This window comes from Helicoverpa zea, chromosome 31, assembly GCF_022581195.2.
Source record: "Helicoverpa zea isolate HzStark_Cry1AcR chromosome 31, ilHelZeax1.1, whole genome shotgun sequence".
NCBI classification, from domain to species: domain Eukaryota; kingdom Metazoa; phylum Arthropoda; class Insecta; order Lepidoptera; family Noctuidae; genus Helicoverpa; species Helicoverpa zea.
Window position 1 is genome coordinate 16,061,287 of NC_061482.1, and position 20,711 is coordinate 16,081,997.

Genomic DNA, 20,711 nt, shown 5'->3' on the forward strand with positions numbered 1-20,711 from the left:
TCTGTATCAAGGCTCAATAAAGCAAGAACTTTGCAATAAACTTATAACAGATTTCCACACAAATTGATTTCAAAACCTCGTTTTTATTCAATATTTTCTTATTATTTAATTGTTCATTTATTATAAATGACGCTTGTGTAATATACCAATATCAGCGCCAACTAGCCAGCAGCTAGGAAAACGAAAAAAATCTTCATTGTTTTCAACATTAAAATTTTGTTACCTACTCGAATAAAGAAAATTGTATGATAAAGAGGTTTTATCGTTAATAATAAAAAGTGTCAAAATATCATCCTCATCACATTCGACTGGATTGAGAGTGTATTTAAAAATGTTATTACGTGACCCCGAGGATGCTATGAGAAGCGGGATTACATGCTCAAATATGGCATTTAAAACTAACGTGATTTTTATTTTGAATATATGCACAGATAAAAAAAAACTACCACGGATCACGGTAGAATTTTTCGAAAGCAGACATTTTGTAAACAAAATCTGACAACACTAAATCCGACAGCGGTGGGTGCACTCATGTCGAAGGCCGCTATCCAAAACTAAATCATTTTGATTTCGTCGCTGGAACAGTTGTTACGGGTCGTTATAAAACTTGCATATTACCTGCATTAGGTACATTCGTTATTTACATCATATCATCCGCCTGCACCGGTTGTTAATAACTTCCAAACTCGTACTGTTTGCGGTACTCGACACCCAAACAATACTTCGTTAAGAGTGAGCAAAAGAAGGAAACAAGTTTAACAATGAGTCAAAACAACGTCTACAACAACAAAGTTGAGGAGGAGTACATGGAGATCGTATCTAAAAATGCTTGGGCATTGGTCTATCAGGTGAGTGCGTAGGTGGAACGCGGTGTGTATGTGCCACGCGCTAAAAACTAACAACATTCCCAGTGAACTTCTTCCGACTCGCGATTTCTTTAACTTTCGACATCTTACGCCTTTTCTTGAACAAGTAAGTGTTTTGGCTCGCGCATTTTAGCCGTGGCATTGAAATAACTGCGATTGCAACTTTATTTTCGGAGTTAAATAAATCGTTATAAGTAAAATTACACGTCTTTCCTCTTTTCCTTTTACCCACAGGTTATAATTGTCTACTAAATGAAATTATGTTTACTATACTACTAGCTAATAATTCATGTACATCCTTACATATATTTTGTCAAAGTTATGCATTTATAATATTAGTTGGACCATACACATAGGTATTACATATTTATACAGCCACTGAATGTACCATCATACACTTGGAACTGCTACATGCATACATTATAAAAAGTAAAAATGTAGGTACCTAAATAACAATAATTTTTTTTTACTAAAAATTGTGCTGTGATACAGTTTAAAGAGATTGGCACTATTTTGTCTTAACACAGACTATACAAGAGTATCTAATAGCCTAGCAAGGAGAACTGCACATGATCCACTATGAATCTGTTACATTATGTGACAATCTTGATACTATAAATCAATAAAGGTTTATCATTATTATATAAACAACATAATTCACTATTATAATTAAACAAAATTATAACACTATCTGAAAAATCATTACAACCAAGGAATCTAATAATTTCACATAAGATAAAAGAGAAAAAGTCAAGTCACAAAATTGAAATCCAAGAACAGACCATTTTTTACCAAAACCTAAGATGACTCAAAGACTCATAAATTATATTGAAAATCAAAATTGAAAATAACCAATGAGTATTTTATATTATTTACCATTCTTAGATCCAAATTCACCAACCAGAAAAACATCAATTTTCTTTTAACAACTGTTGTTTTTGATAAATGAATTTGAAAATTCATAGTTTCATTCGGTGAACTTGGGCCTTAAAGTATCATAATTATAACAACTCTTGCGGCTTAAGCTGCGCGCGCGCTTCTTTTGCTACTGTATATGTTTTGCATAAATTCCTAGATAAACATCAATTTCACCCTCCTTCCATCCATTCTATCTCATCGTTTCAGCCAAAGAAGTCCACTGCTGGACAAAAGACTCCCCCAAAGTTCGCCAATTAACTTAATCTTGGATCATGGAGTTTCTTACCCATTCTTCTCCATGATTTGACTTTGATCTTCAGCAACCTGCCTCTACTGCGGGTTATTTCTATTGCAATCATCAAGATTAAAAGGCTTCCAGTTAGGGTGTCTTTACCCCACTGATCCTTAATCCTAAAGTGTCTTGCCTTCAAGTCTTTAACTCTAGTCAAAGATTTCAAATAAATGCCTTATTTAAATACATATTAGGTATAGTTAGGTCCTGCTATCGCAATGTACTTCATAACAATAATAGTTACATTTGAGATTGCTGAAAATTAGTCCCAATTTGTCAATGATAAAAGTAAATTTCATTTAATTTGTTGTAAGTATTTCCTAGATGCTAGTCTTACGTTCTAGGGCATACAAAACACAATCTCCTCTTCCCTAACTAATACATCCAATTGTCCAACAGAAAATTGGCTTGCAATGCCAACAGTTCCAGCACTCGTGGAATGAAGCCAAGAAGCCGCAGAACAAGCCACTGAACCGCTACCGTGACGTCAACCCCTTCGACCACACCAGGGTTGTGCTGAAGCGTTGTGAGAGGGACTACATCAATGCCAACTATGTAACGGTAAGTGCTTTCAAAACATTTTGGTCTGTCTTTGCAAAATGGTCCGAAAGGACAGGACTACATCAGTCTTATGTCCAAGTTCACCGAACTTATAAATGTCAGTTTTCTTAAATTACGGGTTTATTACGAATATTCACATTGAATTTTCAAAGTAGTGTTTTATGAAAAACAAACATTTATGTTGTCGGTGAACTTGAGCCTTAGTTGGTCTCTGCATAATTGTACGTGTGGACAGTGTTCAGCAAAGGTTTGTGCCTACTAAATACTCCTTGCTCATTTTTATTATTAACCATTTGTGGTAATGTGAGATGATTTTCGTTATTTCAATTTTCAATTTCAAAATGAACACATATAGAAATCTTAATAGAATGAAGGCTTCTGCTGTAAAAATCACTGAAGGACAACGAATCTAAAAAAATCATGTATTCATGCACATAACCAACTACAAAATCTAATTAAAACATATCATTATTTTTATCAAAACTTAAAAGTACGGCAAAAAACGTAAAACGCAAACTTATTAAAAACTACAAAAGTCAAGACCAAGTTACATTTTTTTACTTCTTCAAATTGGCATTTACTCGAAACTTATAATGAGGAAAGTTTCAAATTCAAATGTGAATATTTTTTTCGTAATGAGAATGATAATATATCATAAAGAATATCCTTATTTTCCTTCCTTACATTCGGTTTCTTTAAGAACAAAATAAATTACGACCGATGATAGAAATTATATTGAATAATTAAAATAGACGTATCTATAACAATAAAGGTCAAATAATATTAATTAACAGTAATATCGTTTAACAGTTCAAATCTATTATGAAATGACATCAGTTATATTTTTCCTGATATCTAACTGGTATCAATATTTTCAATGCGCTTTAAATAGTTTTCCTCAATTGTTACAAAATGATGCACACTCCTTTTTATTTGTGTCACAATTAACACAAAACTGATTGATTTCAGTGACGATTGACCAAAACGGTTCTGAAACGATCGCAAAATACAATAAAAAAATGAATATCGGTACGATTCACAACAAAATCAAAACCACTACTTTTATTTACACTAACATGCAAACCAACAAACAAATCCGGTACATAAAAATACTCTTTTCATCACTATTTTACAGGTTAACGGTTAACTGAATGCTGTTGAAATAAACCTTTTTTGACAAAGTTATGAATCAAACCGCGATTCAATATCGGTTAGCTTTGTCGATTACGAATTCACATTTAATATTCGAATTGGTGATTTTTGAACGTATTCCATGAAAAGAGGAAAATATGAGCAAATAATGAAAATGCGGTTAGTATAATAAAATGCTTTTGACAATTTAATTGAGAATGAGGTTTTGCGCACTGTTTATGTACTTATTTTTTTTTACAAAGGAGAATATTAATGTTATCATGCCTTGTCTCACTTTTAATTAGAGAACTACTACTGAAATAATTTCAAATTGTCAAGTTTTCAAAATAACTTTTGCACTAGGAATGAAACATTGTGCAAATTGGTTAATATTGGAGATTGCGTATTTAAATTGACCGTCTAAGGAATATATGAACTAGTTGGCGCGTTCGGCTCCATGTACATTCACCATTAGGATGTTTAAACTAAACTCCGTTGCATGTTTTCAACTAACTTTATTCATATGATAGTTAGTGACATTTTATAACGGCAAAAAGTATTTTATGAACTCGAACTGACTGTAGTTTGCCTCCCATGCGACGTGAACAAAGAGCGCTTCCAGCTAAATATCGGATACAGGGAATTTTGTACAGCAAATACGCTGAAAAATGCATTGTCGTGGATGCCTGATAGGCAGAATTTTAGGGGAGATGTTTTAATATTGACTTGACCGGGTCATATATAACTAAGAAGAGAGTAGAAGAAATGAGTACGTTGAGAGGACTGTGAGGGATGACCAGATTTGATTGAGTGAGTAATTAATATACGGCAGAGGCTCTTGGCCAGCGTTAGTGGTGGGATGGGCATTTACAGAGGAGACACAATATCCTATCTATCGCCTATAGAAGTACTGTCATATTCCTACGTCTAGTAAGCAAAACGAAAGATAGATAAGAATATTGGGAATGACCTTTAGAGACTTGAATGGATAGAGAGAGAGGAAGAGCAGAGAAGAGACGGATGGATATTCTGAAAATAATACATTTATTATCGTACTGCGTGTTATAGATAGACAATAAACTTAATTATAATTACCTTCTCTGTGTATAAAGGTGGACAGTAATAAAACATTATTAAAGGCCTGCAACGCTAACGAGAGAAAAGTAAAAAAATAGGAAACCAACTTTGTAATATATCTTTTCCGTGAATCGCAGAACTCGTTACGTGGACGAGTTCCCATTAAAATCTAGTGTGCAATATCATATTTTGTGTCGAACTGACATAGGTAGTTCTGAGTAGATATTAATATTTACTTAGTAAATACTAGCCGTTTTCTCGCGGATTCTCCCGCGTCCCGTGGGAACTACTGCTCGTACCGGGATAAAATATAGCCTATAGATGTTACTCGGGAAGAGTGTAGCTTTCCAACAGTGAAATAATTTTTCTAATGAGCCTTTAGGGTTAGAAACAAACAAATAGATGGTTCCTCTATATTATATTAGTATAGATTGCACATTAGTTAACTCTCGTGTCAGAGGTTTAACCTGTCCATTGCAAAGCTTTAACAGCACGATTAAAATGTAATTTGCGGTATTACTCCAGTTAATATTGAAACTGCCAAAATGTTAATATTTGACGATTAACACGAAATTATTTGTTCGCACCACAACTGTTCTAAACAGTAGGTATGTTTGCTAAAGTTATTTTGCTTTATATTAATTTTAACATGGTAATGAGTTTGATACTGTTTTGTTTTGCATTAAATTCATGATCAAAATCACTACATATTTGGAATTCTTTTAAAATTCAGGGATATGATGGATGGATTGTGTGAAAGTCGATTTGGTTAGAAAGAATGTTACTTGTGAGATGACGGCAGACAGAAGAGTGTGGAAGGAGAAAACGTGTTGACGCTCACCCCAAATAAAATTGCGAATTATCGATGATTATATTCAGGAGTATGTAGCAATGAACCTATGATGGCCACGTTATTCAAAGTGGATAAAATAAAACTATAAAACTATAACTATACTATAACTTATAGTACTACATATCGACAATACGAATACAATGCATTTGTACCCGCACAAAAATCTCCTATGTCGTAAGCTTAAGCTGCACTACACATTAAGCTTTTGTTAAACTGTAATACCTTTGCTACTGTTTAAATTACACAACTACGAAGCTGTGCTTCCTATAAAACGTTGTAAAGTAAAAACAAAATAATCCAGCTTTCATCGATTCTTTTGACATCGAGTCGACTCCGATATTCCGCGAATTGTTTTTATTTTATGTCTCTCGATACGTACTAACAGAAGGATTTGCTCTTTGTCCCAACGAGAGAAATGAACTTCTTTAAATGAAATTGCTTGCTTTTCTCAGAACCAAAAGAAATTGAAAATGCAAGCCAATATTGCAACCTTACTTAGTCTTAAATACCAATATTGCAATATTTTCTTTAAATGACTAGAGAAAGATCAAACGTTTCCAATACTAAGTTATCGTAAATATAATTGAAAAGAAAAATGCTTTACAGTATTTTGTTCCTAGAAAACCGATTTAGTTGCACTTAAATTTTTAGAGTTCCATCCATACCCAAAAGGTAGAATGGGACCCTATTACTAAGAATTCGCTCTTGCTCTGTTACTAGACTGTAGCTATCTTAAGAGCCGTGACAGTTAGAATTTGAATTAGAATTTTTTCACAGATGATGTTCTTATGTTGTCGTATAAATATAAATGTTGATAACTACGAGTAATAAATAAGAAATGCAGTTTCCCATTTTTGCTTATGTACGGAAATGGTACGCAACACATCGTGCGCGATTCCGACTCGCACTTTACCGATGTTTGTAATATCTTGACATTTCTAACGTTTGCTTCACGTTTAATAACATATAAATCGGCTTGCGGGCTTCTAAATAGAAATAGACTTCAAGGAATATGAGAAATATATTTTCCAATGCATTATTGAGTTACCTTTATTGGTTGGACGTTATTTGTTTGTTTTACAAAGCTCAAGCTGACACAAATTGCGAGTAAGTGAGCCACTTATGCCTCATTTTGTAGGAACGGCTTGTGTCGGGTCACTCACTTGGCCGTTCCGTGACCGAAACTGTTAGTGGCTAGGGATTTAAAAATTATTTTCATATGTATAACCCTGTTAGGTAATAACTTTGAAAAAACTTCGAAAGGAATAACTACTTAACTATTGGAAATGTTGCGTTTTCAAACAAGTTGTGACTGAAATGTAAGAAAATATTAGTTTTCTTTTGTTGTATTATTGAACTCTTTTGAAAAATTCTTTAACTGGCGTGCAGCTATACTACGCACGGGTGTCATAAGCTACGTTTTATCCAGGTATGGGAAAAAGTTCCCCCAGGATTTGAGTGAAACACTTTTTCGAGGGCTCTCGTGCGTGGTCGAATATGCCAATACAATCTTGTATACTCGGAGAGAATAGGCTATCAACTAACCAGTCGGCATGACTTACTTATGAAGTGTCCAACAATACATAGCTGCATTTTATTCAATTGCCTTACAATAACGACTGAATTAGAAAACTGCACGTGCTTATTCTATCAACATCTTATTCAGATGCATAGTTACCGTTGCGAGTGTTCAATTGCGCTCGATCTCGAATCTTTTTATAAACGCGGCCAAGATACTATTGAAGGAATTTGAATACTTCCCTGTCATGTTTAGTTAGTACCTACATATATAATTTTAGGTGACAGAATGCCTTTCATCATCATCATCTGCCTCGCCTTTTCCCAACTATGTTGTAGTCGGCTTCCAGTATAACCGGATGCAGCTGGGTACCATCTTTATAAGAAGCGACTGCCTATCTGACCTCCTCAACCCAATCACCCGGGCAGCCCATTAGTTCTAGGTCAGACTGGTTGTCAAACTTACTGGCTTCTGACTTCCTATAGCTACTGCCAAAGATATACAAATTACAGCCGTTGTTGTCAGTACATAATTTGTTTATTTTTCTAAATCATACTCATAACTCACAATACGATTTTAGGTATGTTGTTTTAAAATTATTTTATAGGCGTGCTTTTACAACTGAATTCGGCCTATAAATAAATCAATTTATCACCTACCTACAGTGCATCGACTGCAATTCACTTCACATCCGTTTGTTAAGCCGTCTGCGGTGCGACGCGAATTCGTGGGTCCCGATAATATATCATCATTTCATACATTATATTTTGGTTATAAAACAGGATCACTTCATTATTTTTTCGACGTATAAGGAAGTTCAGTAGTTGACACTAGATATGCGTAAATGGAAGGAACTGCACCGACAAGAGCTGGGCTCTTAAATTCATGATGATGACATTTCATACATATTATTTTGGTTCATGTGGTTAAAACAGCTACATTGTTATACTTGAAACTTTGTACGTTTCCACAAAATCAAAGATGTAGAAATTATATGTTATGTATATTTTAAGTACCTATATTTATTTAAAGCGTCTGGATACTCAGCTATTTCTCTCTAAACTGTCAGCACATACGACTGAGCGTTAACAATCGCTACCGTCTAGACTGCTAGTAAACCTCTATTCCCGAGATCTCGATCAGCCGTGAAGATGTTTGCAGGTTTCTTGAAATAGTAATGGGAAACCCCTAGAGAATATTTCTAGTATATTGTACGGGTATAACGTATGTACTTTCTAAGTATATTGTGTCGGAGGGCACGATAAACAGTAGGTCCCGGATGTGAACACTTTTGGCAGTCGGTACGGGGAGTCAGAATCCAGTAAGTCTGATAACCAGTCTTACCAAGGGCTATTGGGTTACCCAGGTAACAGGGTTGAGGAGGTCAGATAGGCAGTCGCTCCTTGTAAAACACTGGTACTCAGCTGCATCCATTTAGACTGGAAGCCGACCCCAAGGTTGGTCATAGTTGGGAAGAGTCTAGGCAGATGATAATTGTATGGGCATAATGTAACATTTCGCACGTCAAGTATTAATGTAGTCAGTCACGTATCGAGCGGTTCACTGCTTTCCGCGTAATACCAGTACACACCTGGTATCATCAGTTAGTACCCAGCTTTGAAAACCTAGATTTTCATACAAAAGTTACTAAAACAATATCAGTAGAAATGTTCAAAAAATCACAAATAAAATGTGCATATTAAATAATATGAATACCAGGTAGAATGTATATTAAACTGGAAATTAACCATTCTGTAACAACCTGTACTTGTGTCTTTTAATATAAATAAGAGATATGCACTTCTTAACTAAACTTTTATAGGTACTAATATAACACAGAGAAAACATTTGTTTGTAAAAAGCCTAAAGGCTCTGAACCTACTTTACGATTTGAAAAATTATTTCACTGTTGGAAAGCTACCCTCTTTCCGAGTAGACGCAAACGTTGACTCAAAAGGATTTTTTTTGGTCCTCCGTTTGCCGAGCCAAAGAGACTGAGTATTGAAAAGAAAAAAGCTATTTATTGACTTTATAAACATAATTTCTACAAAGCTCCTTTACATAGTACCGGCTGTTTATTAAAATATTGCTGAAGATTTTATAAAACATACCCACGATGCATTTTCCGATTGCCGTCAAGCACTCTGATTGATTGCAATCAATATTAACAAAGCATTGTGCGGGGTTCGGGCCGCGAATAACTGAAAAACCGTATGAAGCATGAGTATGAATCTTAATAAGTTTTCGAAAATAAATAACGTAAATTCAGTACGTGTTTTAGTCTACCAACTGTCATTTGAACATCTTTAGCAGTCGGTACGCATAGTCAGAAGCCAGTAAGTCTGACAACCAACCTTACCAAGGGGTATTGGGTTGCCCGGATAACTGGATTGAATCTTAGGCAGTTGCTCTATGTAAAACACTGGTACTCAGCTGCACCCGGTTTGAATGTAAGCCGACACTAAACTAGTTGGATAAGGGAACTTAAATAATTAAAGCAGTACGAAGTTTTGATTTAAAAATTGCTAAGTTCTGGTGAAGATGTCAGTGCTATGCTTGATTCGTCACCAGTAACCAAACCAAATACTTAATAAAAAGTAGCCTTAATTTTGCACAAAGGTACTCTGCTCAACGAACAAACAAAGGAAGAATAAGTGCACCAAAATGTATAATTACCGTCTAATAGTTTTAGTTCACGTAGACCGTTTGTTCTGAACTACTAAGAGGCTTTCATTTTTCCGACCAAAGCACCGCAACAGTACCTATACTCTAATAACTATTAACTTGTAGAGTGAATCTTTAAAAGTACAACAATAAAGTACTTAAAGATTGCACTTGAGTACTTTTTACGGGAAGAGCAAAAATGAACAATTTTTAAAGTTGCACTCTTCGGCCTTGTGCCGGTATTATTATTAATTTTAAATTATTATATTTTATATTCCAACAACCTGCCTCTGTTTATTGGTGAATATAGTATGAAATATGTTTCATGGCGCAGAGATTGGCGGAATAGAGTACTATAATGCATGCATAATGCAATGGTATCCACTTATTACTAATCATTTATTTTTTATTATCGTATGTATCAATACATACAAATTGTAACACCTATTATGTTTTTAAAAAGAGTAAGCACGGAGTTTCTTGCCCGTTATGACGTTAGCCATTTAACACATTCGTATAGATCTTGATGAAAAGCTTTGGTTTTACTGCGCTCGCGCGTGTAGGTACTCAAATAGCTGACGTAAAGTTATTTGACACGAAGGGAATAGCACCGGTTAGCGCGTTCTAGTCCCACCCAAGTTGATCGACGACATAAATATGAGTTTTCTTAAAACATGTCCTATGAATTTTTACGATCAATTTTCAAAGGAAACAGTTATCTTAAGAAAATCGGACGCTTGAGTTGTAAACTAGACTTCAACAAATTCCTCGCAAAAGCATAAAGCCGTAAACATGCCTACGCCTTCACCGTCTACGGCGTAGCGGTCTACGCTCGTAGCAATTTGTAGAAATCAACGAAAACTCTTTACATTGAACACTACGAATTGCAACTCTATTTTTATTGCCAAGTTAACACGTAATGGGTGTCGAACAACGCTCATGTAAACAGGCTGCGAAAGCCCTCAGGCTCCCTTCAGTTGGTTCGCTCGTCAAGCCTTTGTAATTAAAGCGAAACCTTTGCCGTAGTCTGTTTTCGGCACTTAATTGGTACGGTGTTTGGAGGTATGAGAATGGCTGAGTTTGCCTTGATTTTGTTGGGACAGGTCCACAGTTATATTGGATTTAAAATGACAATGAAATATAGTCGTTTGAAAACGGACACTTCAATGTCAACATCTGCCTAACCTTTCCCAACTATGCTAGAGGTCAGCTTTCAGTCTAACTGGATGCAGCTGAGTATCAATGTTTTACAAGGAGCGACTGCCTATCTGACCTCCTCAACCCAATACATAAACTTCAACGAGAATATTAAAATATGTACACATTTTACACCAATACAATTAAAAATGAACAACGGAAAAAAAACTACAACATATATTCGAAATTTGACAACTGCACATAACAAAAGCTTTTAAAACTTTCAGTTCATATGACAAGTTTACAACAGTTAAAGTTGACTGACAGCGCTAAACCGCTCTGGTCCATATTTAGTCGCTACAAACTTTTTAATAATAAAATTGAAATACTAGCTGCCTCTGCTGCACTAGGGTGCATTTTCGTTTACTAGCGGTGGATTTCTGTAACCTATCTATTCTTTGAATTGCGATTTGAGATTATCGAAATGTCTAATTGAAAAACTTTGAACAATTGGTTATAACAATCCGCAGCTAGTCAGAAAGAATCGTGTTAGGCCGTGTATAATGAGTACAGTAAAGAAAAACGATTCTATGTAATGCGAATAATTGCCAGATAAATAAGAGGTAAATGTGCTGTGGGTATGTTAATTTTAGTGGCGATTTTAAATGGTCATGCATCGTAGTACTCTATACACTATTTTTTTCTGGTAGTACTAAACAGTTCCCACATAACAGCACTCGGGATAATATACAGTTTATAGTTTACAGCCTTGAGTAACACACAAACTATGTTTCATGCAGGCTCTAGTAAATCTGTCGGGTTTTCAGAATCGCTTTTCGCAACGATTCAACATAAAAGCCGAAAGTGTTTTACCCAGAATTGCTGACGTAAGCTGAAAATTGCTTTGAACTATGCAACTATGAAAATATAGTCAGTATAAAATTTTTAACATACATCCATTTCCAAATACAAATGGATTGTAAAGTTTTTTTTATTTTTTGAGGTTTGTTTTCGACTGATGTTAACTGAATTGAATAAGCGTAATAATATTTATAAAAAATAGTGGCTCTTTCGTTTTCGTTATTGGTCCATCTTTAAGATTACCAAAACATATTATTATTTACACATACATGTTGTTATTTTAGGGTTATCTAAAAGACGGACTAATATTTTTTTTATTTCACCATGCCTATGTAGTAAAAACATTCTAATAGATCGATAAAGAGGTTAGCTAGGCTTCAATTTTACTGAAATAATTTACGAGCAAAACTACACTTTGACAACATGTCGTTCCCAACAATGGCGACGCATGCATATAATAAGCATCCCTTATTATGCACCATGCTTGTGCATGTCTAGCAGGCCCACCGGCCGCCATGTTGATGCCAATTATTTTTGATGCATTCACGCTTTGACAGTTTCAAACACGCATTTAAATTGTTACACATATTATAGGTCTATACGAAACCTGTCATTTGAACATCTTTGGCAATCGTTAAGGGTAGTTAGAAGCCAGCAAGTCTGATACTAGTCATACCAAGGAGTATATTGAATTGCCCGGGTGGTCAGATAGGCAGTCGCTCCTTGTAAAACACTGGTACTCAGCTGCATTCGGTTAGATTGGGAATCGATCCCAACATATTTGGGAAAAGTCTAGGTAGATGTTGACAAAACTTGTATTCCTTATTCAATTGATATACGAAATCTTTCTTCCAAACTTCTCAATGCAACGCCATTTTAGTACTCAACCACGTATAAAGCCGTACAGCACTTATATACCTAATTATATAATAAACATATATATCTTGCATCCATACGAACTCATTCCGATATTGACTTAACTAAGTTGCAAGTTTCAAATACAGTTTTGACTATAAGTTGCATCGAAGTAAATTGATAGGTGCTGGAAATGGATGGACTTTTGATGTTTGTGCTTCTAACGTAATGCACTTGTCAGAAGTATGAACGATGGTTCTTGGTCAGACGGAGTTTATATTAAACTAGTGGCCCGCGGTACCTGCTTCGCTACATATAAAGTTCACCATTTGGTTACAAAAAATTTGAGAAATTAAGAATCGCTCGATTGATTTTGCATAATCTTCACATAAACCATACTAAATAAGTCCGAAGAAAGCCTAATTATTTTGATGGACTAAAAGTGGCTTTTTCAATACCTATAATAATATTGCCTATATTTATTTTCTTAAGCTCACTCATTCTTTGACTAAATGTGTGTAAAATCTGAATGAATTCAGAAAACTTCTAAAGCAGAATTTCTAAAGAAGAATTTTACAGTACTAGGCGGTGCACGAAACAGAAAAAAGAAAGACATTCTTTGTACTACCAGTTCGCGTGGCCACCCATTGGAAAACCCTTTGTTTTCAACTCGAAAATCCTGGACAGACAGAACTTCAACAAATAGTCCTTTTCAGTGTAGCGCTTCAGTGAACCTGTATGCTTATTGAATCTACATTATTTTCTTTACATTCTGTTTTTTTCAAATTCGCGATAATTCGTTCATGAAAATTGTTGGGACGCTCTGTATTTAATTGACTTTAGAGATACTCCTACTGTACTAATGATTGGCTGTTATCCCAATGCAGGATACAAACGTAGTATTATGCCCCAAGCGCTGCCAGACTAGACTGCCGCCGGGGTTCACTCGCGTCCACCCCGGGCAGACACAACAAAGTGACATGGAGTACTATCGACGCGAAAACAGGAGGGTGGAATTTCGACCTGCGGTTGTACCCCATTTGCGCATGTATGGGAGGATTAAGATCATCCCGTATTGCTGATGGGCGCTTTCAATTCAATAGCTGGTTGTTACTGGAATGTTGCTGTTGATTAAAATTAACGGTGGTAGTTTCAGGATTTTAAGTAAGGTTTTGATGGGCGTGGATCAGCGTAGTTGTGGAAATATTCCCGTTCAAAGCATTGAAGCTCATTAATATCTTAACCTTTTTTTGTAAAAATGGAAAGTTTAAAGTAAGACCGATTTTTCATCGAGCTGCTTTCACATACTATGTGAAAACTATGGCTCTTCCATATGATGCATATTATGCACACATGTGCAACGAACTATTTGCTTTTAAAGCTCACTTAAAAGTTGACTAACAAATATTAATTGAGTAAATCAACGTAAAATTGACTGTCGGTGAAGTGAGCCGACACATTCACATCACTCGTATCGAGCGCGCCATAGGCAGGTAGTACTCGGCGGTGCGCCCGCAGACATATTTAATTAACTTTGTCGTGTCTGACAGTTTCTGACACCCAACGCTAACGTTTGCACATCGTATGCTTTGACTTGCAGCGGAATAGTTTCATTGAAATTAATTATTTTGATGCTTTGATTTCAGTTAGATAAGTTCTAAGAAGCTGATAAAGTTTGAGTTTGAGGACTCCTTTTAGCTTTAAAGTTAAAGTGATTGAAAATGAACTATTGAAATGACTTTTCAACTTCAGCAAAGTAGGTAAAATATCGTTTCCTATGTGACCTCATCTAAAATGTAACATGCAGAAACAATTTGCGGACTGAAAGGTCAGTTCTAGCGAAATCGCTAGTAATTTCCTTGTCGTATCACAATACATAAAGACCGGTCAAATCGGCCTTCCTCTCCATTTGTTTTGTTATATCCCTTTATCATATCAAGTGTCACCAACATTGAAGTTGGCTTAGTTACCTCTGAGAACGGTTTTATCTATAAGGAAGATTTGATTGATATTGAAATTGCATATCCGAATCTGTCTCGGCTGTTTGTCGTTGAGATTCAATCAGAGTGACCTTTGTAAAGTCAAACGGCGACGGGTGCAATGTGGACCCACAAAGGGGAGGGACGGGACTAATTGATTGCTCATGTCCACGTTTAGGAAGGGGGCTTCCAACGACATTTCTTACATGTAATTAAAATATGGTCACGATGAAAAGGCTCCAGCGGTTTTTATATTAAACGCCGAGCAAGTTTATTAAAAAGGTTTTTTGTTTCTCTGTCCCATGCTTTTAGCAGACCTGATGAGTTTCCCTAAAACTTATTCATTTCATATTTCCTGTACGTAATAACTTTGTTAGGGAAAGTTTTGTTGCGTGCATCACCCTTTTACCTGCAGCTCGGCGTAGGGTCCAAACAAACATGTATTTAATTACAACTTTTGCCCGCGTCGCTTTATGAGGAATCGGACGGCAAAGGCTTCCGTTCACTGCAGTTCCTTTCGTATTTCAGTTATCGTGAAAGTGGAGTTAATTAGAAATTTTGCATTAGACACCGGCAATGTCAATGCCAGTGCATCGAAGCTTGAGATCCAGAATTCGCGGAAGTCCCTCTATTACTTAAATTAAACTGAGAAGGACAACTTTAGATCTCAATTTAATTTTGTAGACGCAATCTGATGCACAATCGTTGCGCACTTCGTAATATTCATCTGAAACTTGGTTCTTAAAGTCTTAATACAAAGATTAGCTGGAAAAACGTTCCTTATTTAAAAAATACGTCGTTTGCGATGTGATCTGCACAATAATGATGTTGTTTTTAATTCAAGGAATATTCTATTATAGTTTATATTCATTTACGGCCAGTTTTTTCATCAAAAGTTAAAGTTAAAGTAATGTCTAAAGTTAAAGTAACGGTCAAATTCGTTTTTTCAAGGCTAAAGTGACAGCAAAATTCATAGAAAAATTGAATTTAACCGTTACTTTAACTTTAGTCATTACTTTGACTTTTACTTTGGCTTTAACTTTTGATGAAGAAACTGGCTGTTAGTAGCACTCAGACATTGTTAAACAGTAAAGTGGACAATATTCTCGGTGCGATATGCATCCTTTAAATGTTATTAGAGCGCAATAAGGTTAAAAGGTGTCTAGCGCTCTCAACCTTCTTGGTCGTCGAGAAGTTTATTTCTGGTTTTCTTTTAACGTTTCGTTCCAATGTGGAAATTATTTCCGGAGGGAAATGTGGAAACTAGTTCTCGACACTATAAGATGTTGCAGAACCGATTTACCTATGCACAAATGTAAAACGTTTCGAAGTTGGGTACTTACATAAACTTACTATTTATTTATATTATTTTAGGCCTAAAATCGAGAATTTGAACGATGATTATATGACACAATTTTGTGAATACTTTTTTTATTTTGGCCATGTTCACCAATTGTTTACTGTTGCTAACTTATAAATGATCGATCATGCAATAACTACTCGAATAATTCTTTTTTTAACAAAAAATATGAAAAATATTTTTATTGGAAAAATATTCAAGTGGAGAAAACAATTTTAACCAATTACATTCTATCTAGAAATAATATTTTCTCTCTAGTTAATTATGTTTCAGAAACTAATTGGTGCTGATAGGTTTATTTTCAATACGTAGATGCAGAAGCCAAGTGAAGTGTTTTTATTATTATTTGCCTGATACCCAGTAACGGAGGTTTCAAGGATCTCTCAGCATGGCGAAGGCTCTAGAACTCTTAACCTAGATAGAGCTACTACCTTTTTATTTTATGGGACATTATCAAATGACCCCCTGTGGGTGCAGCAAGAGGGAGTGTCAGACTCTTACTGACTAAAACCCATCGTGTTCCTTCTTTAGCCCTTTATGTACCAGGGCCGCGGTAACTCTTTCGAACAATCTCGCGGTCCCGCCAGTAGAGCTACTACCTACCTACCTACAGTAACAATTTCTTGCCATTTCATCATCTATAAGACGTCTGTTAAGTTATCGTACTTTGCGAAAGCTACAGCAAGAAGAGTTGTTTCATTAAAAATCCAAAAAAAAAACTATCACAAGAACTTGATATAAAAGTAAGTAACAAGTAAGCAGTAGAAAACGCCCATAGCGTTAAGTCCGCCGTTGTACAAAATGTGCATAAAGTATTAAATAAATAAATTAATTCAAAGGAAAACTCTTACCATTAAAAAATATTATTTCAATCACTCACTATAATCAAGTATGCAAAATCCCTCGACATCGACAATCAATTGAATCTGCAAACAGTATTATTGACACAACTCTCAATTACGTTAAAAATATTTTACATTTTACGCGGAAACAACCCTTTGAAAAATTTAATTTCACAACGAGACGAGTAAAGGAATACTATTTATCAACATGAATGACATTTATATTCGTATGTATATATATATATATATTATATGTATTATAATTTATGTATTGTGTAGTTTTACTACATATACAACATGTAACGTAATTAACGCACACCCACCCTCAAACACCCCAATTTGAATATTATGTTATAATCATAATACATACACTGAATTTTTAATTTATCATGTATATGCATTGTTATTTACTAAATTAGTTATACCAATTCTTGGAGAACTTTTTAGTCATACTACTACGCACGCAAATATCGCGCCGCGCGCAGCTCGACTCGACACAAAATAACGAAACTACGGAAAAAGCCGAACGAAATCTTATTACTTTGAGTTACGGTCTATTTGAATTTGTTTTGACTGTACAGGGTTAATATGACAATAATTTCCGTAGTTTTAATTATTTTTGGGATAAAAAATTACCTATATTAAAAATGATATAAATCGATTCAGTAAACGATTCTGAACAAACTAATTTCAGGATGTGCGTTAATTAAGTTACATGTTGTAAATGTTTAGTATATTGTTATTGGATATTTTTGTTTAGTTTTCAATGTTTGTTGTGCACTTTTTAATCTACCCTACCACTATCAAATCTCTCCATGGCTTTAAGGTTGGCTGTAAGAGAACCCAATTCTGGGTTAAGCTCGCCATTGTACATAAACTGTCTTTATTATTTTATTATGTATTGTTAAGTGTGCAATAAAGAATATAAAGAGATTAATTATTGAAATAATAAAATGCACATGAATATCGTGTATGTGGGAGTATTGTTGTAGGCACTTTACTCCGAAAAGCTGCTTACAGCTTCGCATGCAGTTACGGCTATTCAAAAACGGCTTTTCATTAAAATTTCACGTTCTAAATTACCGGTTTATTTCCACACATTTTACCGTGCATCCAAAAAAGACTAGCTCAGTTAGGTCAATAGGTTTTTCGTTTTTATTCATAGTTTGTGTTTTTCCACTTCAGCAAGGTTCCGTTTTCCGTTTTTATTTGAATTTGTATATATCAGATATCTGACAGCGACTGTCAGTTTCGTGTAAAAACATATAAACCAGTATTGCAGCTGCGGTAGACTTCATGCAGTCGCGGCATGTGCGGTCGGCAGTTGAATTCAACCGTACGTTTACATAGTACGTAATGTACCTTTACATTGTATAGTTACGTTGGTACTTATGGAAACTAAGTAAACTCTTAGGTCACAGAAGCAGCGTTTTCCTCCTAATATTGGTACCATTGATGGGAACTACGGCGTCGCGCCGATGCATAGTCTATAAGGAGCCTTAGAAAATCCATTTGGGTCCTGTACAGACTACACCGCAAGAGCGGCGAATCTACTCTGAAAATAGAATCAAATCTCCATCAAAGTGTACCATGTTAGCTAGAGCTGTAGCTAGAGAGATTCAACTCAGAGACATTTAATGATTACTTAAGTCACTCGTTAGTGACGGAATGTCATACAAATCCTTCACTAAGGAATGGCTTAAGTAACCATTACATGTCTCTGAGTGGGGAGGTAAGAAGTAAGAAGGTAAGAAGTAAGAAGTAAGAAGTAAAGTACAGACAGCTCCAGTATCCGATTTTAAACCACGCTGAAAAGTTCAGCAGGTTTTTCCTTGACATTTAAATTTTTCCGGCCTTCTTTATATGCCATTCAGAATCACTGAAAATGGATTAGAATAGCATGGCATTTGAAAAATTGGTTTTCATTTATTCAAAGACTAGATGTAGTGACCATTGCATAAAAACAAGAGAATGCAAATCCCTTGACATTTAAACATTTCCGGCCTTCTTTTTTATCATGGTCATTCAGAATTAGATCATCACGACAATTGAAGTATTCCTTTATAATTTATTCAAAGACTAGATGTAGCGCACTCATACCACTATTCCAAAGGGGGCATCGAAATGGTGCAAGTAATTTGCGCATGTTGAGGCACATGCGCAGGTTACATACATTTTAAAAACGTTAGGATCTAGCGACTCGCTCATGTACCAAAGCACAATACCCACCCGCGTGCTCTTGTCACTTGCGCATGTTAACTTGCTCCAGCTACATGCACCGTGTAGACGCACCCATATAAACAACAGAAACAAGAGAAAGCAAATGTATTAAGCTTCAATATCCAATATCCTTCAACGTCATCAGTACCCATCACAGATTAATTGCACTATCTGCAAACGTCAGTCCCTGAATCTCCGAATGCCTCTTGCATAACACGGGTACACAAATGACATGACAGGCCGATGGTGGGCCGGGTTGCATCATTCTGTCATTGTAATCGATAACCATATCGAGGGTTCCCGGGCTAATTGGTTTAAGCGACATTTTGGGTGATATTGAGTTATATATATATTTGGAATCAGCGAATTTTTCTCCGTCGAATGGTGCCGGTTTCATTAAAATCGGAGCACTTTTTTGGCGCTTGAAACAATTCTATTTTCGTGGTGATTCCAAAATGGCAGTGTATTAAACGACGTGGATTTTGCATTTTTTGTTAAATTATGCACTTGAACCATACCATCATAATAATAACCGAGACATAAACCAGTCACCCTATCTCTCATAAATAAGTCAATGAGAGTTAGAGCGTTTTTCCTGTATCTACTTTTTTATTAAGAAGTAACTTGAATCATTTTGCCTTCCCACTAATCACACGGTGTGATGTCACTTAAACCAATAGTCCGTGACCCAAATAAGACAGGTTTGTCGCTTAAACGCTTTTGGCTGCATCTATTTTGAACGCAGGGTGCTACTTAAAGCAAATAGTCGTTTTCGTTCAGATGTTTTGTTTGGTCGTTAAACCATTTAGTCCTACTTTTTTTTTAAATGTGTGTCGTTTAATACTGATGATAAAATTAATGATGAATAATGAAACATTTTGCCAGTATTCATAAAAATACGAGTCGGTCTTTCAATCACAAAATTTTAATATGGTACATTTCAACCATGTCATATGATACCATATTCATTTCATCGACCGGGTGTCAAAAATCGTGATTTTTCAACTGGACTATCGTGCGCGGGCGCTTCAGTCTCACCACAGAGTACTTTTTATATTATGTCTCACTCAAGAGTGCGCCGAGGACTGACGTGACGCGCGCAGGCCGCCAGTGTTTACATAAAACGCTCATCAAAATTTAATCGTAAGTACTTTAATAGGCGTAGCAACCAGTCTTGCATTTCTTTTTTGAGGCTTGATATAGTTGGCTTCTTCTCAACCTGAACGCTATGGTAAGACGCGTTGTCCATTACAACAACAGAACTTGGCAGCAACTTATCTTTTAACTTTTCATCTACCCACTTATAAAAAGTAGGCCCGTTCATATCTCCATGATAGTCGCCAGTTTTAGCATCTGATTTGAATATAGTCAATGCATCATCCACCAAGCCATTTCGACTCCCAGCGTGGAGAATTACCAATCGCCGTCCTTTCCCAATATCAGCATGAATTCCGGATTCTGAAGATGATTGCCAACATAGCAATACTACCAAAGAATGTTTAATAGACACAGACATAGAGGATGTCGATGAAAATGACAACTATAATAAGTACCTGCATTATTTTTCATTACACTT

The 20,711-nt window shown here is 35.6% G+C and overlaps 1 protein-coding gene across 3 annotated transcripts in view; it reads left to right on the forward strand.

Moving 5' to 3' along the window:
* Positions 1–506: 506 nt before the first annotated feature.
* Positions 507–20,711, forward strand: part of LOC124644885 (tyrosine-protein phosphatase non-receptor type 61F) — a 53,537-nt gene continuing 33,332 nt past the window's right edge. For all 3 annotated transcript variants that reach the window (XM_047184532.1, XM_047184531.1, XM_047184533.1), the window contains exons 1-2: positions 507–848; positions 2,476–2,637. In XM_047184532.1, coding sequence (XP_047040488.1) covers positions 762–848; positions 2,476–2,637 — 249 coding nt within the window. In that variant the 5' untranslated portion in view covers positions 507–761. The remainder of the gene's footprint in view (positions 849–2,475; positions 2,638–20,711) is intronic.